The sequence below is a fragment of the Lemur catta genome, chromosome 8 (assembly GCF_020740605.2).
Source record: "Lemur catta isolate mLemCat1 chromosome 8, mLemCat1.pri, whole genome shotgun sequence".
In the NCBI taxonomy this organism is placed as follows: Eukaryota; Metazoa; Chordata; class Mammalia; order Primates; family Lemuridae; genus Lemur; species Lemur catta.
This window is the reverse complement of record NC_059135.1, coordinates 66,843,836-66,870,153: the sequence shown is the minus strand read 5'-3', so window position 1 is coordinate 66,870,153 and position 26,318 is coordinate 66,843,836. Positions and strand designations below refer to the sequence as shown.

Genomic DNA, 26,318 nt, shown 5'->3' with positions numbered 1-26,318 from the left:
CTTGTTATGTAATTAGCTTCTCAAGTTTTCAGTTGGTTTATTTGAAATTTTGTGATTGCAATTTATAAAATTGGTAGAGCTGAGAGGGACCTGAGAGATCATCACATTCTACCCTGTGGCTCAAGCGCTGAGGAAACTGAGACACAGGGTCAGGACTTGTCCAAGTTTATAGTTGCCCACAAAAGACAGAACAAAACAAAACAAAACAAATCTGGCTGACTTAAGGAGAAAAGGAATTTCTTCAGAGGACATGGAGCAACAGGGAGAAATGCCGGGATGGCAGAAGACCTAGCTTGAAAAATAAGGGACCAAAAATGATTTGTAGCAACCAGAGCCACAGGCAAAATCCTGTCGTAGAACCAGTGCACCGAAGACCTCATTGCTGGTCACTGCACATCGTGTCTTGCTCTGCCACTGCTGCTGACATCTGTGTCACTGCTGCCCCTAGAAACAGGATGGTGCTGCTGCTGTTGCCTCCACCTCCAGAGTGAAGGTTCTTTGGATCAGGTCACTAGCTCTGGATCAAAGTCTATGTTGAAAGCATCCGATTGGCAGAGCCAGGTTAGAGGCCTGTAACCCAGGAGACCTTTCCTCCTCTCCTGTGGGAGGGTAGCCTGCCTCGCTGCAAGACTTATAAGATGCGGAAGGGGTTTAGATGCTAGGAAGCAAAACCAAAGTGCCAGATAGTCACCTGCTATGGAAATATACCCAGTTAGTGACTCTTTAAGGGATTTAAAATTTGGGTTTTCTGACTTTTCCTAGGATACCGAATTTATAGCTCCAGTTGATTTCCTTTGTAAAAACTGGCAGAAGCCCCCTAGTTTTTAAGAGAAAATGAAGTCCTCTGGATTAAGAGTTGGTAATTCTAATATTTTAATACGTATGAACAGTTTTCCACTTGATTGAAAACCATCCTCCTGTCTTTCTATCCTTTGTGACATACAGAAAAACATACCTTGTTTCTTGTTTTTCAGTGGTAAAAACTTCAGAGAGAGAAAGAGAAACAAAAAGAGCAAACAGTACAGAGATTATAGATTAGTTGTGTCAGGCCTCTTGGTGGACTGTTGTCCTGGTTCTTTGGCTCCTTTCTTGGAAAATTCACAAGCAGGGCCAATGTGATGGAGTGACCACAAACAGGAAGAAATTCCACACAAACAGCTTTTATTGCAGAAAAGAAGGGAGCTATACAAAGTGAGAGTATGTTCCAGAGAGGAAGGGGTCAGTCTCCGTGAGTGGAGAAAGATGTTGAGGACTCCCAGGTGATTTCCTTTTATTGGCCTGGGGTGGTTGGGGAGGGCTTACAGGAAGTGTGGGATGTTACCAGATGATTGACATACATGACTGACAGGTGTTCTTACAGCAAAGTTGCGGCTCCACAGGTGTGTGTGCCTCAAAACTTCAAATTCCTATTCCTTGGGGTTGTTAGCTGCGCTTTCCTACAGTCCCTTCCCTGGCTTCTCCACCCCTAGGAACCTACCCCCTGGCCTCTATCTGCCACCTGCAGATTTGGTCCCTGCCTAACAGTTGTTACACATTTATTGCCAGTCTGATGAGCAATAAAACCATTTAGAACTGAAAAATATTCAGGGCTTTTTTTACTGTTGTTTTTAAGTATTTTAGGCAATAACCGTATGTTGTAATTAAAGTATAAAGTAGTCTTGGCTTTCCAGTAATTTTTTTTTTACCTTTTAATAATAAAAGTTAATGTTTATTGAGAACTATTAGGTTGTAGCATGCATTACTTCTCTCACTTCTTCCTCACAGTAACTCTGTGTTAATCCCGTGTTCATTCCCTTTGCATGGCTGAGAGAATAGATGAAGCAACTATCGAGAAGTTTCATATTTGTTAGCGATGGGACTTGAACTTAAGCACATAATCCTGTAACTCAAGTTTTGTAAATCTTTCTGTAATTAAAAAGAGACAAGAAGATATATGTGGAGTACTGTGTTTGGTAATATTTTAGGAAAACTGCAGACGAAGGAGAAAGGAAATGTGGTTGGAAATGGAAAGAAAGACTTTGGGGAGCATGTGACTTCTCCAGGTTAGACTGTGAACTTGCTCTTGTGTCTCTGCCCTGGGACAGCTGGGCTAATCCGATCTCTTGCAATTTCTTCTCCCCACAGTGATACTTAGCTCAGTGCCTGGCACACAGTAGGTGTTCAATAAATATTTGCAAAAGGAGTTAATCTCAAGCATCCTCAGGCTAGTTTTCTTGGTTAAGATGCCATGCCGTCTAGACTGCTGGCTCTTAATTAAGAGAGACCTTTACCCTCGAAGCCAGACATTCAAAGACGGCTTATCAGTGAATTTAGTGCATTTCACAAACCTACCCAGGTTTTCAGGCCACATAATCGTATGGTCTATAAAGGAGTTTCTGTAGGCTTTCTTGCTTCCTGACTTTCCAACTTCATTTCAATTAATTTTTGTCACATCATTCCCTTTTCCTTTTTCTTTCTTAAAAATATGAAAAATAACTATTTTTGGCTTGTGCTAGAGAGAGAATTGATAGGCACAGTGAATCCTCATTGCAGACCAATGTATAGAGTCTTCATTGTAAACTTCTGTATTTTTGTACAGAAATAGCTAATGAATACCAAAGCATTCTGTTGTTTGCAGTTTAAATGTGGTTTCATTTTTGCTCAGCCCTAGCTGTATTCCTAAGTGTCTGAAAAGTAGAAAACTTACTCCTCATTAGATTCACTTAAAACTTTTTCAAGAAAGGAAAGTCCCGAGGGTATAGAAACTTTATGTACTTAAATATGTCACGTTAAGGAACTTCACAATGTTTCGTTTACACAGGGCCAAAGACCACAGATCCACCCTGATTGCTAATTATTGAGATTGTAAATAGCGTGTTCGAGAACTTAGGGTGAGACAAAAGAAACACGAAGGAACAAAAGGCCTAGGATAATGAAAAGGATATTGTGAAGAGAAAGGCCTGGCAGAATTATGATGCAGGTCACATCCTGTGCCTGCATTTAATTGTACCTTTGTATTTAATAATAAAAATGATTACAGGCTCAGTGCTAACAAGTGTCCCTTCTTGAGAACTGTAGTGTGAATAGGTGACAGCAAATTACTCCAATTCATAAACTTGAAATATTATGCTTTTATTTTGAGTTTCACTCATCTATACTACAAGACATTTCCTGCAAAAATGTGCACCAATCCAGGAAGATTTTTAAGCATAGTTCCTGATAAATATACATAAAACAGAAGTGAATACTTTAAAGTATAAATGAAAGAAAAGAAAATCACTTTGCAGGCCCTTCTTAACACAGTGGGGTTGTACTAACACCACGGTCACATTTCCGGTATTTTATGCTTCATGTAAGCTTTGGATGTCACTGCACGTTAGCACTGATTTAGGTGGTCTTGCTGTTAGAAATTAATTGCCTTCTGCATGCATTTTCTCTACTTTTTGCTTATTTTGACCACTTTCCCTAACTGCCCTGTCCAAAATATAGCCCCTGCCCTGGAGATTTGCTCTCTCTGCCCTCTACTTTTTCCCCTTGATTGCCAACATTGCCATCATAACTGTCTTATTAATTTACTTTATTTGATTTTATCTGTCTTCCTGATTCGAATGAGGATCCATAGGGCAGAGACCAAAGAAATCTTATTCTTCCTACTCAGTAGCTCCCTGGTGCCTAGTGCCATGCCTGGCCCACAGTAAATTGCTGTCTAAGTCATACATCAAACCCTTGCTGCCTTAACTTTATCTCTGGCCTCCTCCCTTTGCTTATGTTTTCACCCAAGATTTTGTGGTAGAAGACATTCTGTTTCCATTGTCTGCTAAGTAGAGAGAAAATAGTCCCTTGGATCCATCAGTACCATGGCTATCATTGAATGGAGGTCAAGGGATTGAGGACTGTACCTGGAATCTTTAAGCCTTGAGTGCATTTCCTTATTTCACCAGTCCCTGAACTGCAATTATGTTCTATGGTCATGTGCATTCGTTCATGTTTGCTAGGCAGCAAATGCTGTGGTAGGTGTTGAGAAGCAAAATTGAATAAGATGCACTCCATTCTTGCAGGAACATATTATTAATATTAGAACTGATGTTCCCTAGACCTGTAACTATGTCTGTTTGTGTGTCCATTATAAACCCAGTCCCTGGCACAATACTTGGCCATTAAAAGCACTGAATAAATGAGCAAGTATTTAGAAAATAGTTTGTGGTGTAATTAGATGTGTGTACAAAGTGACATGGAAACACAGAAAAGGGAAGGCCATTGTGTCCAAAAGCAGTCAGGGAAGGTTTGATGAAGAAATGATTAAAAGTTGAAAAGTGTACCTGATTGGGTCAGATGTGCCATGGAGTAGGGGCAACATGAGCAAAAAGCCAGAGGAGTGAAAGAGCAAAGTCTTATCTGAGGTTGGGTAATATGGTCAGTTTGGAAATTTAGGATAAGTGTGAAGGGGTGATGGGCATTGAGGCTGTTGGAATCATTATTAATTCCCTTATTCAGGTATCCTATGTACTAAATAGCTCCTGTGGAACAAACTAATCATCTTTTATTTATAGCAATTCTTTCCTTTTTTTTTTTTTTTAAGAGATGGGGTCTCACTGTGTTGCCTAGGCTGGTCTTAATGGTCTCGAACTCCTGACCTCAAGTGATCCTCTTGCCTCCTGAGCATCTGGGACTATAGACACAAGCCACCATGAAAATTGTCTACATTGCCTGTTATAAGTTATCTATTGCTATAATTTCTCGTAAAAAATAGTTACAAATCTTAGTAGCATAAAAATAGGCTTTATTGTGCATGCATTGGAATGGTCCTCTAGGTGGCTCTTCTCTTCTTATCTGGGGTTGGCTGGGCAATTTTCTGGTCCTACCAAACTTGCACTCCTATGTGGACGTGTTGGTTGTCTGTCAGGTGATGTGGGATGGCCTTGGCTGGGATGACTGGGGTGACCTCCACTTGCCTCTCATTCGCTTCTTGGTGCCAGCGGGCTAGACTGGGCATGTCCTTTTCATGTCATTGGCATAGGGCAAGAGCACAAGCAGAAACACACAGGCACTCTTTTGACCCTCTGTTTTTATCACATGTACTAACATTCTGTTGGCCAAAACAATTTCACGTAGCTGAGTCTAGAATCAGAGTGGGAGAAGACACTGTGAAGACTCGTGGCAAAGGCATGGCTATAGGGAGGGCTGAAGGATTGGGGCAATTTTTGCAAGATGCTGCATAGTCCACAAAAGCTCATCAAATCAAAATCTAAATATAACTTTAGATCTAATAGAAGGGTATGATTTATGATTTTTTTTTTCTTATTTTCTTCATGAAGCACGTCTTTTGCACTTTATTCATGCCCAGTCTCTTTTAGACATGGTAGGGCAAAGTCAGAGGAGCCAGCAATGGGGAAAAGGTTGAAGTGAAATCTTGAAAAGGGTAGGGGACTATTAAAGCTTAGCCATCACATGCGCTGTATAATTTCAGAGTACCCACCCAGCTCCTCTCCTTTTCTAGGGCACTGAAGCCTCGAGGAATACAGTGCATCACTCCCATTCCCCCCAGTCAGGTTGGTGGCACACCCAAATGTTGCAGCCCAATTATTCCAAGCCCAGAGCCGTTCTCCACCGTGTCTTACAAGGTGCATTCTCCCTACACTGCCCCATGTGCCTCCTGGACCCCTGCCACGGCTCACACAAATACTCACTTTTATAAATGATTTACTTTTGGAAGTTGCATTGTTGTCAAAATTCACCATGAAAAGCATGTTGTCATTTTGAGTTTTCCTTTTTAGGTTTACTCATCATATGTACTTAAAGGAGAATTTAATAATCCTCTTACACACACACACACGCACACACACACGAGCATACACACCTGTCTTGCTCTGCCTCTGCCTGCACTCCTCCCATCAGAAAGGGAAATTAACAGTTATATTAAATCAGCTCGAGTTTGGTAGGTTAAACTTTGAATAACCTTTGCCACACCATGACGGGGAAGCTGCCAGAGAGGTCATTGTGACGCTGTCAGTCTGAGACAATGAAGTGTGCTTTGTGGATTTTGTTAGAAATGAGATTAAAGCTTTCTTTCAAGCCTCCTTTTCCCACTTGCTGGACGTAGGCAAAGTGATTGCATGAGACTCAAGTCAGGGCACAGGCAGATGGAAGAAAATATTCTCAATATTTCAAGTGGCAATTTCTATTGATGATATTATGGACAGGGTTATTTTAATTAAGAACTATTTTTTTCTAACAATTAGACTTTCTGTACTGGCAGCTAGATATCAGATAGATTGGTCTGTGCATAGATAGGTCTGCATACAGTAAAGGGCCATTTAAAAGTATGTTGTATTAAAAGGAAAGATTGTATGTGGATTTTCAGAGCATCACAGAAATTTAGAACTGAAAGAACAGAAAAATAACCAGGTAATTTGTTAACCTCGTTTTTCCCCCCCACACTTACTCATTCTTCATACCCTTTACACATTCAATGATTATTTGTCTTTTTTCAGCTATTTTGCATGTTAACTTAGTTGCCAAACTTTGACTCTGAGGAGAGCAATATTGCTATGTCTCCAAAATATTTATATTTGAGGCCTGCATTTTAGATGGCTACATTCTAAAATATGTGTGGTCATGCATTTTTCACATAAAATATCTCTCACTATCCTGTGTCCAAGGCCCCGGAGGATTAAGATAAAATGGTCTCTACCACCACCAACCTTCATTCTTTTTGGTGGGTAGATTTTATATTTTGTTTTTCTAAACGAGGGAAAACAGTTATAGTTCCACCTCTTATGTGCTTCTCTTCATTGAGTTGTAAGCTCAGTATGTGCACATATGTAAGATTTCAAGTGCAGAAGAGAACAGAGTAGGAAACAGATTTTCACAGTCCCCGTCTGGGTCCTTGTGTAAGTGCCAATGTAAAGCTATTCACTGATCAGTGAAGAACAGTATAATGTTGCCTGGCTCTAAGGAAACGGATTTGAAAATCTAAACTTAATAAGCAGATCACTTGGGTGGGGGTTTGAGATTATTGTATCACATTCCAATGACATGCAGTGTTGTCAAAAACTCTTTTCTCCAGAATTAAAATTGTAGGCAGCATAGAGATACCTTTCAAAATGTCAGGAAGGAGGGCTAGGGAAATTTGGTTAAGAATAATGAAAATATATCACTTATATCCCAGGAAACATATAGTGTGAGATCTGGGTATCTCAGGGTAAAGGGTAAATTTAGTGTGGGTAGGGGAGGAGGAGGTTTAACCTGCATCCAAGGAGGTAAGTGGATTAAGCTGAATGTCTGGAAAGAAGAGGATCTGCTGGGTAGTGGTGTGAGCCCAGGGCTTAGGGGAGGTTACATCACTTGCTCCTCAATTTTTAGGAGCTAATAATAGCTGTGCCTGCATTTCCCTGCAAAGCAAGGGGCAATTGTGGGATAAGTCCGGAGGGAATCAGTCATAACTATTTCTGCTTCCTTCCCACTTATTCAACAGAAATATAAGGCCTAGTTTGGGGTTAAATTCAGATTTTGCACATTCCTGCCCCCCTCAAATTTCTTGCCACCAATTTACTGATGTCTGAGATTTCTTTAACAAGAGGGAAAGCATTCCATTCCATAGTTAGAGATAAGACTTTCATTACCTGTTTATTTAGCACATTGAATGGAGTTTGGCTAAACTCAACACTTACTGGATACCTATTTTGTGCCCGGTATTAACGAGGAAAAAAAAAAGATGAACAAATGAGGCTTCCAGCTTCCTTTGAGGCATGGGAATCACACAGTAATTACAGTGGAATGTAAGTTCCACGACTGTAGAGATCATCCTGTATCCTCATTATTATGTTCGCCACTTTTGCCCCGGTGCCTGACTTAAACATTTTTATTTTTTTAAAAAGAATGGGTGCATAGGTGACGATAGTATCAGAAAGACTATAAAATAGATACATACAAGATATAATGTTGACTCGGAGGAAGTGAGCGATTTTGCCTTGGAAAGATGCAGATAAGGGGAGACCTCTTGGGGAGCTATGTGAACAAGATCATGAGAGGTCAACAGAGGTTTTCCAGAACTTCCAGAGCAGTATCCAGCCAGAAGCATAAGTGTGGACAAAGGCATGAAGTTGGAAATGACATGGATGCTCAGGGAGCTGCAAATAACTTCCCAATCCTAGATGGTAGGACTAATGGCAGTATAAGAATTGTGGCAACAAGGATCATGTCTTGAATCTTTTGTAAGTAAGTGACACTTGAGTCAGGGCAGGTGCTGCTGGGTACCGGAGGTAGATGTGGCAAAACAAAGACCAATGAAACTTGTTTCTGACTCACATTTTTAACTAAGGTTGGCCTTGTTTACCTTCAGTAGTATTGGAATTTAGAAGCTAATTACGGAGACATATTTTTTTTAGTATGGAAGCAACAGAGCTTGATGAACTATACCTATACTGCTCCAATGAGATTTTATATTTTAAAAAGAAAATTTTGTATTTCTAAAGTCACCTTAGACTCAGACGATTGTGTAAGAGATATACCACTTGACAAAGGAATCTATCATTTAATAAATGGAATTTCTGCTGATTCCTGTGAACAGTGACTTCATTTAGAATTTAAAACAGTTCAATTACACACATTTGTCCCGTTTGTAAATCAAGGTATTCTCGAATGGGTTAGAGTTTCTTAACACCTTTGGTGAGGATAAACATGACTTGGATTTTTTGTACTACCAAATACTTACCTCTATTGGATAGGGCATTTCCTTGTTATATACGTATATCTACTAGACAGATTGTGTGGTGTGGGTGCTGTGTTATCTCCTTAGTTTAAGGAGGAGATCTACAATGGAATTTTTATTTAGTTTCTTAGGCTGTTTTAACTTTGTGACACATATTCCAGTTTTAAATAAGGAGCCCTACATTAATAAAAATTGGTTTCTTAAACTTTACTTTAAATATACTTACTGATTATTTTAAGCAACTAAAGGGTCATGCTGAGTTGACACTGATAGAATTGCTACACTTTCTTCCCACTTGTACCTCAACTACTCCTGTTGTTGTTTTCTTTCTTCTACTACTTTCGTTCTATTAATTTATGGATAAAATAGCTCCTTATTTTGCACACTGAGGTTTAATGTTATGTTCTGCACTTGATAGAGCATTTAATTTGAGGGGAAAGGTTCTTAGCCGATTGTATTAGTTCAGTGGTTTTAGAATAAGATGTTTGTGGGGAGGGGCAGCAGGATCTTCAGTCATTGATTCTCTCTTTATAACTTTGCCCTTTTAGCTGGAACAGATTACTTGTGTAGTGCTGCTAGCCCTGCACAGACTGAATCACAAGGAAGAAACTTTACATAAACCATTTATACTCAATGTTTGGTATGCTGGCAACATAAATCAACAACAATATCCATTACACATTCATCCCTTTATCAGTATTATCTTGATAGAACTGATCCCAATGTGTGGGAATTTGAACCCTGCTTCAATACATCTAGCCCCAGATAATTAATTATTCAGGACACAGAGAACCTGGCCCCTGCAATGTGGAGTAATTCTTCCTGGTCAGCGTTAACTCCACTGGCAATAATAAATAGAAAAAGTCTCTAGTGATGCCAGTATTTTAAAGTGATTAATCATCTTTCCCCCCTTCTCCTCCCCCTTAGTTTTCTTTAACTAGGATTTTTCAGCAATAAATCTTTAACAATACAGGTAGGAATTGTTCTGTAATTAAATTTTGCCCTGCTTAATTTCTTACCTTTTATGTGTGATTAAAAAAAAATGTTACATTTTAAGGAGCCCCGATCAAAATTCAAACCAAGAAAAATCCTTTTACAGAATAGCGAGAGATGCTCCATAGATTAAGCTCTTGATTTTGAATATTAGATAGAGCACATACTCAGAAAAATTGTTCATCAACACCAGTTGGGGTGTCAAATATTCTGAAGTTTTGAATCGCTTCACTTTCATGCTTACGATTTGTCTGTATTAGGAGAAGTCTGACATATACATATGTCCCAACACTGAGAGAATAATTACTTACTTCTTTACTTGCAGCTAATTGATGTCAGCTCTGTAGGAAAGGGATATTTTCCACCATTTTTGTGGTACACAAAATGCACACGCTGAAGTGGCAGGTAGATGCCTGAGTGAGAATGACCATGTAGTTTTAAACTGCACCCTGTCGAGCTGCCCAGCCATCATGTATATCCTGGGTGACAGGGACAGATGTGACATATCTGTTGTGACACACTTCTGTACCACCAGCCCATGGCTTGAGGTGACTCCTGTCCCTCCCCTGATGCTTTCCCCTGCTGCAGGACAGCACAACGATGCACGGATGAACCTTGCCATTGCTCTGACTGCTGCCAGGTATGGGGCTGCCACCGCCAATTACATGGAGGTGGTGAGCTTGCTCAAGAAGAAGGACCCCCAGACAGGGCAAGTCCGCGTGAGGGGTGTGCGCTGCAAGGATGTCCTCACAGGTATGCCAAGTCTCTGGGAGGGAGGTATTTCTTAGCATCTTGCCTGGCTTATATAATGACTGAATTATAATTTTTCTGTCACTTCTCTTTCATTTAAGCCACATTTCAGAGTCATATTAATTATATTCCTTATTGTCAACAATGACTGGTTTAACATGAAAATTTCCCTTGTGGGACTCGGCAATTTTTCCCCTTTGTATTATAATTATAATAATGATAATGATAATAATAAATGCCCACAAAATTCCCACAGCTATGAATGCATTCCGTTTTCTTTACAAAAACATGTTATTAATAAAATTAAGTAAATGTGCCACGTCTCAAAGCACCTCTTAGGTGACACAAGCATTGCATTTGCACGTCATTAAAGTCAATCACCTTTAACTTCGGTTACACTTTCATTCTTGCCCTGATTGTAGGGCCGTGTAGGCAGCTTCAAAATTATATGATTTCCCGAACAAAAGCACTGTGAAATGTTATCTCATAGCAACACTGTTTACACACTGAAGTTTTAAGAAGAAAGCAGATGATTTACTCACTCCACTTTCTTCACGATTGGTGTCTTGATGTTCCTTAGAACAGTCCTATACATAAAATGGACTGAGAACCACAATAAACAAGTGGAATGCTTTTCTTTCTTCAGTTCAGGCTTGTTTTCGGTAAATTTACTCAGATCCAAGCCTTTTGTTTGGCTCTTCAGTAACTCTGGCTGCTCATGTCACTTAGTGTGGTATGCGGTATACTTCACCACGGGTTAAGTTAATAGATGAATTAATAATCCACAGCATCCGTGAACAGAGAAACAAATGGGGTGTGTGATTGATGCTGCTTTCTTTCACAGGGCAGGAATTTGATGTGAGAGCCAAATGTGTTATCAATGCCACGGGACCCTTCACAGACTCTGTGCGCAAAATGGATGATAAGGACGCTGCAGCCATCTGCCAGCCAAGCGCTGGCGTCCATATTGTGATGCCTGGTTATTACAGGTAAACCTTCCTCCAACACGGAGGTCAACGCCCGAGAAAGGGGGTCACAAGAGATCGTCTGTGTTTAATTTCTTCTTCTAGCATACCTTTCTCAATAATAGACGGGCCTGCCTTGCTGTTCAGAATGGGCAGAAGTAAGTAAAGGAACCCTTTCAAAACCCAAAATACCAACCACGCTTGGAAATTTCTTAGCTACTTATGACAATACTTATTTCTACGGGTTAATGATTTGGGATCTGTCTCTTTATCTACTTTGTTTAATTTAGTCACCTTCAGAGTGTCAGAATTAGTATTTTTGAATTATATTAGGTCATTAAATATGAAATGTCTGATTTCATATCAAAAGTGTAGTTTATTATATCTCAAACAGGAAGCACTACAGTTAACACGAACTTTTTATTTATCCATGGTATCACAAAAATTGCTCTAAAAAAAATTTGAAAGATAATCACAAGCCAAGACATGCATTTGAAAGAATGAGGATGTACCTTCACACACACACAAAAAAACCCAAAAAACAAGAAGTGAGAAAGTGAAATGTCAGAGATATCAACTGTCAAACTTAGTACTTAAGGAAACTGGACATTTTATATTTAATAACCTTCAATTAAGGCCTTAAAAATTAATTTTAGCCATGTGTAGTGCCTTATACCTGTAATCCCAGCACTTTGGTCAGGAATTTGAGACCAGCCTGGGCAGCATAGTGAGACCCCATCCCTGGAAAATATTATCATAAGAAAAATTAGCTGGGCCTGGTGCTGTGTACCTGTAGTCCCAGCTACTTGGGAGGCTGAGGCAGGAGGATCACTTGAGCCCAGGAGTTTGAGGCTGCAGTGAGCTATGATCATGCCACTGCACTGCAGCCTGAGCAACAAGGTGAGACCATATATCTAAAAAAAAATTAAAAATTAATTTTGTAAATATCCAAAGTTGCTTATGAAGAATCTAAAAACGTGGGCCACTCAGGTATTCTTGGGTTTACAACTTTTGAAATAAGTTTTAAGAAACAGTATAGCAAGTAAAAATCATATATAATTTCTAACTTAGCAAATTAACAAAGATAGTTGGGGATGAAGAAATGGGTAGGGGTAGAGATGAAATAAGAATAGCTATTAATTGAAAATCATTTAAGCTGGGTAAGGGTTTACATGGGTTCATTAAACTCTATTTTCATATACGTTTTCAATTCTTCATAAATCAAAAAAGAAACATGTAGTTCTAGCTAAAAAATTAATAATTATTCCCAATGTACATTTCAAGACATCTGTGGAAAAAAATCCATATGACCATGCTAAGAGTACAGAATATGTGTACTGTTTTTATTTCAATATATGGTAAATCTAGTAGACAAACTAGCAGTTCTATATGAAATAGTGATTAATGTGCAACAGTACTCATTATGACATTATTTGTAGTTGAGAAATATTAGAAACCACTTCATTTCCTCACCTTAGGGTAATAGATAAATAAATTATGGCATAGCCACACAAGGGAATATTATGCAGTCATTAAGAATTATAAATAACTTTAATGTTCTTGGAAAATACTAATGACACAATGTTAGTTTAGAATGTAGGACTTGAGATTTTATGTCCGGTAGGATCTAAACAATGTATACAGAAGAAAAAAAGAAAGGAAATGTGTTAAATATTAATGGTGATTATCTCTAGGTAATATGATTATGGATGAGAATTTTTTCCTTCCTTATTTTAATAATTTTCCATATAGGACATATAAGGCTTTTAATATTTGATAAAACAGATGTGCAGAAACTATGATATTTTATTATCTATATTCTCCTAGAATGCTCTCCTGCTACCTTATAGATAGATAATGCTGCCTTATTAATTATTGGTTCTCCAATAACTAAACCTTCCTGAAGAGTCCAAGATGCACCCAGTTTGTACCAAATACAGTTTTATTCAGAAAAATGTTAGAGATAATTTCTTATCCACCAACGTCCAAGGTTTCCTTCTCATTTTCTGGATACCTACATGAGATAGGTAGGTAGTCTTTGGATTTTTACTTTGAACTGGAGACACCAAAGTGCCTCTTCTAGTCTTGGTAATAGAAATTTATGCAGTGGTACCTAATTGAGTTTTAAGAACTGTTAACTAGAAGTTTAGTTCAAATGAAAAAGAGAGAAGTAAATTATATGTATTCCCTATATTTCTTGAGAAGTTTTTAGTAGTTCCAGACATATTTGTATACACTAATTTTGTGTTAGATTAAACATATCCAAGGCCAGCTAGTTTATAAGTTTTTTTGTTTGGTTGGTTTTTAACATCTCTAAGGTCGGAGTACAGATGTAATCTTCATAATCCTTACATTTGTTTAGATTTTACTAGATTGAACATATTCTCATGTGTATTGTGCCTTATGTTTTCTTAACTATCATCCCATGATGTCAGATGACACATTATTCCCTAGAGGCCTTATGTCAGTTCTGTCCCTTAATAATGACATCCTTTAAGACAAAGTCTTTTTGTGAACCTTAGTTTTCCCATCATTAAATTGGGAAAACATTCTGCTCTTTCGGAGTACAGAGACAAGGAGACAGTAGGAAGAGTAAGTTAAAATGATAGGTGATACCTTGGTATAAGATTTCCTGGGTTTATTCACCACTTTTCTTCTTGCTGATGGTGTGACCTGAGTAAGCTACTTCTTTCAGCTTCTGATTCCTTATCTCATGATAGTACCTAACTTGTGTAAAGTTTGACAATGTTCCTTTGCTTATTTTATCTGTTTTATTGACTGCTATATCCTCAGCTCTTAGTACCTGCACATAATAGTGCCCAGTAGATATTTTTCGGATGAATCTCACCAGTATTTTGTATTAACTTGCCCAGATTGAGATTGTTGCTTTATTTATATTAAAATTTTAATATAACATTTATGAGATTTTTTAATATAGAGAATTTCAAATATGAAAACAAATCACGATTCGATTTACTGCCCAGATAACCCTAGTAGACAAAAATAGGTAAATAAAATTCATGTAAGCACATGACTAGAAATTTCAATCACTGTGGAAAATAGAAAGATAGACATGAAGAGTGAAAGCTTCCCTCTTCTCCCTCCCTCCATCCCCCACCCCAGTTCTTCTCTGGTAATCGATAACCCTTTCTTCCAAATCTTTCCATAAAATTTTATGTTTTTACTTGCACCCTGTTAAAAATTTTGCATGAAAGTGGTCATGTTTTATATATTGTTCTGTACTAGGCTTTGTACACTTAATAACAGAGTAGATCGGTGTCTTATAATAAATATACATATATATCACCTTGATACAATATTTTGAAAACAGAATGCCTTTCTTAATTCTAAAAATTTGGCATTAGCTTCAGACCCCCTCCACATAAATCGTGAAGGTGTTAGTCACAGCTGGGTCTATCTCAGCCTAAGGTGCAGTAAATGATCTCATTCTATTTTGGGGAGAAATTAAAGTCCTCATTTTTAGCTCTGTGAACTGTAACCACTACACATCCTGTCGGAGGGAAATGGTCTGCAGCCTAGTTTCCATTCAGACTCTGAGCCCCTTGTCTTTAGATTGTGGCCTGGATTAGGGTTTATCTCCTCTTTCAGCACTGACCTTGGGGTAACTATGTATCTCTGGCGAGTGGTGTCAGGAGATCTCAGACTGAAATGACTCTCTGGTATCATCAATCAATCACACTTAGCAGTGGTAACTTAAGGGTTTTGAATCAGCCTTCAGGGATGAACCAGAGCTGGTCTGGACTTTCTGGGGCTGCCCTCCAACTGGCTGATGATAACTTAAGATCAATCATTTCAGTTAGAAACTGATCGGTTTGGAAATTCATTTGAGTTCAGTAACCATTGATTTATTGAATGTAGGCTAGTAAATGTGCACTGATCTTGTTGGGCTGTTCTCAGAAGTATCTTTGTGGCATTTCTTAATTTTGTTATGACCCTAACTAACCTTCCACATGTGGAGTTATCTGACACCATGATAACAGCTTTTTGGGGTAGGGGAGGGAAGGAAATTCCAGAAAACTGAACACAGAGAAATTATTTTTAAAAGCCACTCTTTAGTTAATATAAAGAACAAATCTGGATTTCCATCGAAGTTGTGGCTGAAGGCTCTTCCAAGAAGTAGCAATAATACACCAAATGTCTGAAATATGTGAAAATAATCTCCTTTCAGCGTAGTGATGCTTTTTACTACTGGCAAGAGGTCAATTTTTCCCCCTATAATGTGTGTACATACTGTTAACTCTAACACTGATTGCTAAGTAGTTAACAATAAATTGATTTCAGTTTAACTAAGGGCACTTCAGGAAAGCAGTGGTCTGCATGAGAAAAATGTTCATTACATTTAATCCTAGACACACACATAAATTAGCAGCAAGCTTTTCCTCCTGATGTCAAATGAATCACACATATTGGGAAAAGACCTATTCTCCTTGCTGCATTGTATATACTAAAACCGTGGTAGATATCCATTCTCAAACTTTAGTGTGACCTTGCAGAATTAATCCTTCATAAGAAAACAAACTTTACCCTAAGGAAGAGTATGAGTTAGGTAATTTAGAACTGATGAAAGATATTTCCAAGTGGATTCTTAAATTTTTATACCATTCATTAATAGCTTTGTCTTCCCTGTGTGCTTGTTAATTTTATGTTTGAGACATATGTCTTCACTTAAGCAGTTGATTCTCTACAGGGTCCAGTTACGTGTGTGTTGGTAACCATCACCTTCACCTTTTAAACTGCTTAATTGCATGGAAAATTTTTAAAGGATTCAGTAGTTGTGCTTTTCTAACACCATTTCCTATCTAGGTTGCTGAATATTATAATTTTATGCTTACATTTATCTGGTTTATTATTTTAGGCACATCATATGATATCTAGATCACGGGATGGTCATATATAAAATTTATCAGCATATAACTCTTTCCACAAGTGTTAGAATCTGGAATTTATCCTTTTGTTTCAATATAGTACTGTTTATCAAATTGAATGCTTGAACTCTGAATGAGTTAATTTCCAATCCCAAAGGAACCGATTTAACCTAAGGGCATATCAACCCAGGACGAAAAAAAGTGCTTACAAAACATGTGATTAGCTAGTTCTTTTAAGATTCTTAGAGGGTTTTATGACACAAAGAAAAAAATGTTGTATTTAGAGATCAAAAATGCTCGATACTTGTAGTTTTCAGTGTTTTAGAGTGAAGGTGAAATTATTCCCTTTAAGTAACACTGAGTGAAGGTGAGACTCTTAGCTGAAGGTCTAAATGGTTGACACACTTCTGTGGTGCTTTTGGGATTTGCTAAGTAGAAGAACTGCGGCCCACTCTCTCCCCCTGTCTCTCAGGTAGGCTGTGAACAGTGATTCCTTTCTGCAGAGGCCGTATGGACATAACAGGCATTTCATGGGGCCAAGGGTTCCTTACAGAGTTAGACTAGTGTGCCTTGTGATCTAAATAAAGGAGATGCGTTAGCTAAGCTGATGGTAGATTTCTTTTCGTAAAAAAAATTGTTATTATTAAGCCCTGGATTTTGTCTGCGCCACCAATCTCTCTTCTCTATCCTCCTCTGTCTCAGCTTCACAGCTTCTCTTGGTAGAGTCCCCGGACTCCTCTGCTGTCTCTCCCCCTGGTCCACATCCGAGCAATTGTTCTCCACTCTCCTCAGTCCAACCCTTTACTCTTCTGCCAGGATGGTCTGACAAGCTGTGTTTCTAAACCCTAAGGCATGAAACTATAAGAATTCTGGAAGAAAATATTGGAAAACTCTTATAGATAATGGCCTAGGGAAAGAATTTATGAAGGAGACCCCAAAATCAATCACAGCAACAACAAAAATAAATAAATGGGACCTGATCAAATTAAAAAGTTTCTGTACAGCCAAGGACACAATCCATAGAGTAAATTAACAACCTACAGATTGAGAGAAAATATTTGCATGCTATACATCTGATAAGGGACTGATAATCAGAATCTACAAAGAACTCAAGCAAATCAGCAAAGAAAAAAATCAAACAACCCCATTAAAAAGTGGACAGTAGACATGAACAGAAAGTTTTAAAATGATAGACTAATGGCCAGTAAACACATGAAAAATGCTCAATGTCTTTAATCATCAGGGAAATGCAAATCAAAACCACAATGAGATATCACCGAACTCCAGTGAGAATAGCTTTTATCAAAAAGTCCCAAAACAACAGATGCTGGCATGGAAGCAGAGAGAAAGGAACACTTACACACTGTTGGTGGAACTATAAACTAGTACAACCTCTATGGAAAGTAGTATGGAGATACTCAAAGAACTTAAAGAATACCTACCATTTGATCCAACAATCCCACTACTAGATATTTACCCAAGGGACAAAATGACATTTTATAAAAAAGACGCTTGGACTTGAATGTTTATAGCAGGACAATTCACAATTGCAAAGATGTGGAAACAACCCAAGTGCCCATCAATCCATGAGTAGATTAATAAAATGTGGTATATGTATACCATGGAGTACTACTGAGCCATAAAAAATGGTGATCTAGTATCTTTTATAACAGTTTGGATGGAACTGGAGACCATTCTTCTAACTGAAGTATCATAAGAATGGAAAAACAAACACCACATGTACTCAATACTACGTTGGAACTAGTTGATCAACACTTACGTGCACTACGGAAATAAAATACAACGGAAGTCAAGTAGGTGGGAGTGGGGAGGAGGGGATGGGTAAATTCACACCTAATGGTACAATGCACACTATCTGGGTGAAGGGCACAGTTATAACTTTGACTTAAACTGTACAAAAGCAAATTATGTAGCCAAAATGTGTATACTCCCATAATATTCTGAAATTTAAAAAATTATTATTATTATTTTTTAAAATTTTTTGTAGAGATGGAGTCTCGCTATGTTGCCCAGGCTGGTTTCAAACTCCTGGCCTCCCACCTTGGCCTTCCAAAGTGCTAGGATTACAGGTGTGACCCACCATGCCCAGCCTAAAAAATTATTTTTGATTTGCTTTTAAATAGTTGTGAGCTTCTCATTCTTATACATTTGGATAAATCTTTTTTTAAAGAAATTTTTAAGGGACTGATGATAAACATAAAAAATTGACTGATACACCCTTTTACATGTGTGTGTAAGAGGGATTTCTTGAAATTTGTTGAAACCAAATAGAATTATTTTCTACTTAAGAAATTGTATTAATAGAAGCTAAAAATGTTTTAGAAAATACCTTTTACACTGGCTTGATATGAGAATCTAGTCGTGTTGCAATAACTATCTGGAAGTCTGTAGTATTCTATTTAAATACAACACTTTCAAATTTATCCGTGTAACCAAAAACACTTGAAGCCCCTAAGTTAAAAGAAAAGAAAAGAAAAGAAAAGAAAAGAAAAGAACACTTTCAGATTTCCCTCATCCCTTTAACAATATCTCTAAATTTCTTTGAATGGCTAATGAATGCATTAAAACAATAGTTTCCAGGGATTTAAAAACAGAATCTGATGGGTTTTGTTAATGTTTATTTACAGCTGACTATTCTTTCAAATGTGTTTTATAATTTGGTTTTAGAATATTCAATATGTGTCAGTGTAATTTCTTGACTAATATTTTAGAAGATTTTATGTAATCTGTCAGAAGAGGTAGCCTTGAACCTTGATTTAATAGCGTAAGTCCACTAGTGTCTTCTGTCTGTTTAAAAGATTTTCATTGCTAAGGTGTTCTCTCCCTTTTGACCTTTTCCTAGGACATTGTTATTTAGGCAGTAGTAGAAAACTGAGCCCTTTTCTTCTGGATGCACTTCTTGAGATCTCTGTAACCTTGAAATAAAGTAAGAAATCTCATATTTGGTGAAGTGGCACAAGTTCATGTAGGTACAAAGGAGTAAAAAACTTTTTGATTACATTTTGGTTTCTAGAAAGTTAGGCCCTTCACTTTCTCAGGTACTTCTGAGACCTTCTACTGAAAGAGTGTCAAATGTCAAATGTCTCAGGAAAATACTTTTCATAGACTTGCAAAAAGGTCAAAGAACTATCCTTAATTGACCATTATAAAAGAAATTATAGGCATTTATCTCGCTGCCATTATCTGTTGTGAATCATCTAAGGAGCATGAAAACCAAAACAATTAGAAGTTGAAGTCCACTTTCTTAATTACACTTGCATTGTTGAGTTGTGGAGGGGTAGTTCTACTGTGGAATATTATTATTATTATCACATTTACTCCATTCCTTTGTGTTACTCCCATTTTTTTTTTCTTTTAGGAATTTCTAGATTAGAGTAGGGGAGGTAAAAGTACTAGTTCATGTCTTTTTGCTTGTTTGAGAATTGGTGCATAAAATAGCTTTTAGAATGCAGGTTAATATTAAACGTCTGCTAATTTCAGAAATTAATAACCCTTCTTTTTACCTTAGCCCAGAGAGCATGGGACTTCTTGACCCAGCGACCAGTGATGGGCGAGTTATTTTCTTCTTACCCTGGCAAAAGATGACTATTGCTGGCACTACTGATACCCCAACTGATATTACACACCATCCCATTCCTTCCGAAGAAGATATCAACTTCATTTTGAATGAAGTGCGTAATTACCTGAGTTGTGATGTTGAAGGTAACTGAAGCATTCCTTTAAGTTTGTCCCTGCTCTTTCATATCTCTCCAATCCTTCCAGTGCTCACTGGTTAACTGCCCTGTCTCCAGTCTGACTCATTTTCACATGTGGTCTATTGTAACTATTACTTGCTGTCGTTACCTCTAGAAGTTTTATGAGGGCGAAACTCTAACACAGTGTAAAAAAAAACTGCCTTTTCTCCTCTACTTTCCACATGCACATGAAACCCATGCAGTCCTTTTCTGATCATTTCTAATGGCAAGATCAGAGTACCACACTCGAGCTCTGAATACTCATGCATTTCTAAAAGAGGATGACATGTTTATGTCACTGTTTAATTTCTACAGCTTGGGGAGGTGTGGTTTACAGATAGAGGATATCCATAGGAAATAATTAAGCAAAGAAACGAGGCTGGAGCTATATATTCTTAATGGTCTGTTACTATGTGTAAAGTAGAGCATTGACTGGTAGATTTAGCAAACGATAAGTATGCCTGTTTTAATGGAAAAAGCCACAGTTTACTTCTTTCTTATTCTTACCAAGGCATTTTAACTTGGATGTTGTAACATTTTCTCCACATAACTTATACAGTTTTTTTGTTTTTTTCCATCCAAGTTAGCCCTAGAAGTTCCCCAACATCCCACTTCGTATTTCTTAACTTCAGAGAATAGCCTGCCATCCATCTAGTCACCCAAGCAGGAAATGGCATGCTTATCTTTGGTGGTTCTTTCTCTTTCCACAGCTCAGGTCTCCATCCCCACCCAGTCTCATCCTTCCATCAGATCTTGCTTTCTGAAGCACAGCTCTGATCATCCCTTCCCTGAACAAAAATACACCTTAGATGTCTCCTCATTGACTTTAGGAAAAATACTAAACTCTCTCACATAGAATATAAGGCTTTTCACAACTTGTATTTGTACATTTATATTCAACTGCTCCCCTTCCTGCTTTCTGTTGTCTATTTGTATTGTATTACTTATCATTTCCAAGTCAGGTCATGCACTTTTAAAAAGCCTGCATGCCTTGTTTAGTTAGGCTGAAACCTTGCTCTGGGACGTCTTTTCCCTCCAGCTTCTCATCTTGGCAAAATATTTATACTTCGGAAACTACCTGTCCTTTTTATTTCCATAGGATGTTGGTCATACTGCTTATATATCACAACATTATATCATAGGTAATAGTCTAAGATGTATTTTCACTTGAGGGTAAGGATTCTTTATTTATATTTAGCAACAAGATCGTTATCTAACTGGTATGCTACTCATGACTGTTTTGAACTTAAATGAGTTATAGACACTTTCAGGGTTTTTGATACTGGTAGCAGTTTGAAAATCTTTCCATGTTAAAATAGGTAAGATTAAAATTTTTAAAAATAATCTTAATCTATTAAATCAGAAATCTTCTACAGTATTGGCTTCAGTGAAGGGCATGCAGGCACTATTTTAGTTTGGATTTAGTTTAGATTAATTAGCATCTATGAATCCTTTCTTAAAGGATTTTTTTCATCATGTGATCACATATTTACAAGGAAAACAAACTGCTTTAAAAAATAATCAGGTGACTCTCCTAGTTTAATTGATTAATCTATATTGTATAGTCTTAGCTGCTTCTAATCTAAAGTAATGGATATAATTTTACCCTGAATAGAATCACTATGGATACCTATAATAATAGTGTAAATGTATTAAATACAAATAATTGAAATCCATGTGGTTAATGTTTATGCTCACACACATACACACTCATACACAGTTATTTGGGAAATAGTCATGCTTTGTTTAGCATCCATATTTAAATACTCAAAACTGCAGTGCAATTTTAGCTTGATACTTTTTTTCCCCTGTTGCAATCTAGGAGGAGCTTAAACATCTGGATATGATTGCATTTTAAAGTATTTATTATTGTTAATGAATCCTGCTTCATTTCATATTTACCTGGGTATAATATTTGTTAAAGCAGGTGCATATCTGGGCCTTAACATCAGGAAGCTTAGATTGTTGGAGCAAGATACCGAATTAATTCAAGAGCAGAGAGCTCTATGTTGACAGTTTCCAAAATCTTAAAGTTCAAATGCAGTAAGGATGAGAAATCTAACTACTTATACTGCTGAGAAGTTGGATGTGCTGGAAGCAGGTGTAGGTTCCGGAAGGCCGCTGTGCCCATGTTGTAGGTGGGGATCTCCCCAGTGAAATGAGCCCTGGGCTTTAACTGAGACTGGATCATTTTTATTGTGCCTATAAATAAATGGAAGACTTGGCAATACCTGGTTGGTCCATAAAGGTCTTTTCAATTAACACACCTTTTTGTAGTCAGGAAATTGGTGAAACTAACAGAGTTATTGTTAATTCTGATGTTTGGTAAAAGTGGTTGACATTAACATCTACCCATTGCAAATTAGGGCCTTTTCCTGGTGGTCTGGGGACATTTTAAGATTAAGGGGGGTCCTCCAGGTAGCAAATAATCCAGGGTAAAAGCAAAAGTGACAGTTCTTTAATAGACTATTTATTTCTGTGTGTGCACCATCTACCACACCTTTCCTACTTACAAACTTGTCCTTTTAAAAATAATTAAGAATGAATCTTTATAGTTTCTTTTCATTCATATTTCTCATTGACTGAAGGCCTCAGATCAAGGAGTTGGTCTTGATAAAGAATGTCAGTTAGCTGAAGTATGTCTATATCTAACTGAGGACATTCGAATTTGTATTTTTTCCCAAGAAATTTTGGTGAAACCCAATATTCTCTTTTACAGTGATAAAATGTGAGAGAGAAACTCAGCTTCAGACACTATTCAGTCATTTGATTACATACTGTTGATAAATGTATTTTAATATTTATATTTATGTGCTTCATTTATAAACACTCTACCATGACTAAATACTTTTTATGCTAAACATATTGCCTATATTATCTCTTTGATTACTTGTAACAACCTTACAAGGTTTATTTTGTAAGTCCCACTGTATAGTTGAAGAAACTGAGGCCGCAACATTAAGCTTCTTGCCCATAGCTAGTTAGCTTTGGGGCCGTAATCTGAGTGTAACTCAGTCTGACTCTAATACTTGTGCTTCTAAATACTGTGCAGTACTCTGATTGGTAGCTCTGAGTTTCATGATGTGATATTATATCCACTAGGGAGTGGATTAGTCTATCAATTCATTTCATGGAAGCTGCTAGACACCTTTAGAATGACAATGACCTTTGCTCTCTACTAGCCTTCTTTGGATTTAAATGTTAAACTAGAAGAGATTTCATATCTCATGACTGATCTCTCTGGCCAACCAGTCTTCTCTACAGATTTAAAAAATAAAAAGTTTGATTTAGAACCTAGAGCAATAGTTTTATAATGTTTTACATTCACCAGGGTTGAAATAATCATTCTAAAAGGTTTATTAAATGGATAAGTAAAATTCCGACAACAGTTTCTGAGCCTCCCCAAATGGCTATATCCTTAAGAGAAAAAAAAAAGTGTCAAATCTTAACACTCCATGCTGTTCACAGCAGCTGCCACACTTCTGCAAAATGCGTCGGAACAATTCTAAAAAGCATTTTGCCTGTTGGGAATAAGACCATGTCTTCTTTTACAATTTAGAAAGCTTTCCATTCACAGGCTGAATTTTCTAGATTACTTGTTTGTTCTTTTCTGAAATGGGTAATTGATAGTTCTGCAGTTCGTATCGAGTTAGGAAGAAAAATGATCTTTTGAAAAATGTATCATTAAGTCTGCTGTGTAGAGGTTAATCAGAAGGATGCAGTGGCAAAACTAAGCTATGACTTAACGGGATTGAGAGAGACAGAAGATTTGCCGAGTGCTTTATGCATGTAGTTTCTCTGGAGTGCTTCTCTAGGCAGCTTCTCTACTTGTACACAGGTTTTCACATATGCAATTAGTAGTGTTTATAGATTGCCTCTTATTCAATTAACAACTGAGCTGGCCATATCAACTCGCTGCAGACCTGGCTTTTCACTGCCAGAGATTGTTCCAGGGTTATCAACTTACACAGGCTTGGATGTCTTCCAGCTGTTTAATTATGGTGTCACGCGCTTTGCTTTTTCTAGTTTCATTAGTTTATAAATGTAATATGGTATCTTATTTCTGTGATTAACACTTCATTTCAGCAGGTTAAACATGCCGGTAGAGAAGTATTGATTTCTGACACTATTTCCCCTGTGTTCATTTAGATATTTTCACATGCCTTTTATTGATTTTTTTTGAAAGTAGCAAACATGAGAAAGAACACCCCAAAATGCACGCCTAAATAACCAATGTGAAGCAAACCACATATTTAGCTTTTAATTGTCACTTCCTGTGGGCTTCATTTTCTATTAATTTTTAAAACAAACACTTGTCTTGCCAAGTATGTAAGAGTAAAATATTATAGTTTGAAACAATCATGTTGTACTTAATTTTTTCAACCAGCTGTGAAAATTGTCTATTCAACTTTACTATTTATATTTTACTCTTCATATGTTATGTATACTAAAACCTGAATAAGTTATTTATCAGGGATGTAGTAAAAATGATTCTTAAACATGATGGTAGAAGGACTCTTTTACTTTCTCACTACCTTTTGAAGCTATTGCCAAATACTTTTGTACACACTAGAGGTTCTCCAGGGTTTTTTTTTTCCCCCATCTAGGAAATTGGCACCTAAAAAAATCAACTTGGCACCACCTGGGTGAGCCACTCTAATAAGTGGTTTTTAATGATGGATTTTTCTCAACTTTATTTAATAGTAGTTTTGTTTCCTTTCATTTTGTTATATTTAAAGCAAGCATTCATTTATTTTGGAAGGTAATATCCAATTATTAATATCAAATATACAGTCGTTAGAAACCTATATAAAGCTTAGCATATTGGCTCATATTGGCTCAGGCCCAGGTATTTCTTGCTTTACATTTTGTAATATCAGCTCTTATAGTTTGATATAAACAGTTAGATATTGCTTTAATTTTCTACTTAATATTTAATAACTGATGTGACCCTTTACTTGATGTAAAATTTAGGGTATTGAGAAATATCTGAATTGACATTGCTGAAGACTTTCAACATGGTGAGAAAGAAATGAAACAGTAATGAAATTTTGTTTAGCTATTGTGGCAGTGTGAGAACCAGAAAAAAATCAAAGTGAATCTTTGAGCTCTGAAGCATAGAAACCCTGGGTTATGTTATTTTCTTCACATGTTACACCATGGAGAGTTAAAGTGGGCAATGTTCACTACTTACTCTTGGCCTCAACCTAGGTGATAGAACCAGTTTCAGGGAAAGAACTTGAGGGTAGAAGTACTTAAGTAAAAATATTTTTTATTTCTTTGAACTCATGAGATTAGTAAGAGGGGAGGATATGTTGAAATGATAAATATGGAGCATGGATGACAGTAAAGTGTTTGGGGGCTACTACAGCAGAATTTATTCTCATGAGCAAAGGAAGTACAGTGAAATTTCAATGAAAGGATGCTCCATGGAGATGTGGACGAGGTGGCCATGGTGATAGGAGAAGTCTGAGATCTACCATCTACCGCTTGGAGGCTTTTTACTCTAGAGCTGCCCTCTGTTATATGATAGCCATTAGTCACTTGTAGCTATTTAAACTTAAATTAGTTAAAATTAGCTGAAATTTGAAATTCAGTTCCTCAGTCGTGTAAACCACATTTCAAATGCTTAATAGTTGCATGCCGCCAATGGCTAGCAAACTGTCCAGTGGACTTATGGGACATTTGCGTCACTGCAGAAAAGTCTGTGGGACAGTGCTGCTCTTCAGAATTTGGGGGTATTTAAATATGCATTTAGAGAAGGAAATACTCAATTTAATAGAGTCATTGAATTTGGGTGTTTTTTGTTGTTGTTAAATGAAATAAAGAAATTGATTATCTTGTAAGTCAAGAACTCCAGATATAAGAACCCTCAAGAGGTGATTAATTGAGTGACTTAGCAGTGTCTATGGTTCATAACCCTTATTTATCTTCACTCGACCACCCTCCAAGTTGGTTTCATCCTAAGGTTGTTTCCCCTGTGGTTATAACGTGGCTACAACAGCACAAGGCAGAATTAAAAGATATCTTAATACTTCTTTATTCAGACTACCCATATACTATTTTGAATCTCTTTCTTGAGAAAACTTTAATTAGGGTTTGTTTAACAGTGTGCAAGCTTTCCACTGTGGGTAAATAGGTGATACAGAGAGAAACCTGTTAGCTCAGTTAATTGCTGTTTTTTATTCAAGAGGTTCGAATTAATGTCTCACATGTTTAGCTCTGCTGTGCCCCATAGATGTAGATTATACCTAAGGTCCTGAGCAGTCATTACTGAACT

At 37.3% G+C, this 26,318-nt stretch overlaps 1 protein-coding gene across 3 annotated transcripts in view; it reads left to right on the top strand.

Moving 5' to 3' along the window:
• Positions 1-26,318, top strand: part of GPD2 (glycerol-3-phosphate dehydrogenase 2) — a 134,674-nt gene that overhangs the window by 87,638 nt on the left and 20,718 nt on the right. For all 3 annotated transcript variants that reach the window (XM_045560144.1, XM_045560143.1, XM_045560142.1), the window contains 3 exons: positions 10,271-10,435; positions 11,277-11,421; positions 19,813-20,006. In XM_045560144.1, coding sequence (XP_045416100.1) covers positions 10,271-10,435; positions 11,277-11,421; positions 19,813-20,006 — 504 coding nt within the window. The remainder of the gene's footprint in view (positions 1-10,270; positions 10,436-11,276; positions 11,422-19,812; positions 20,007-26,318) is intronic.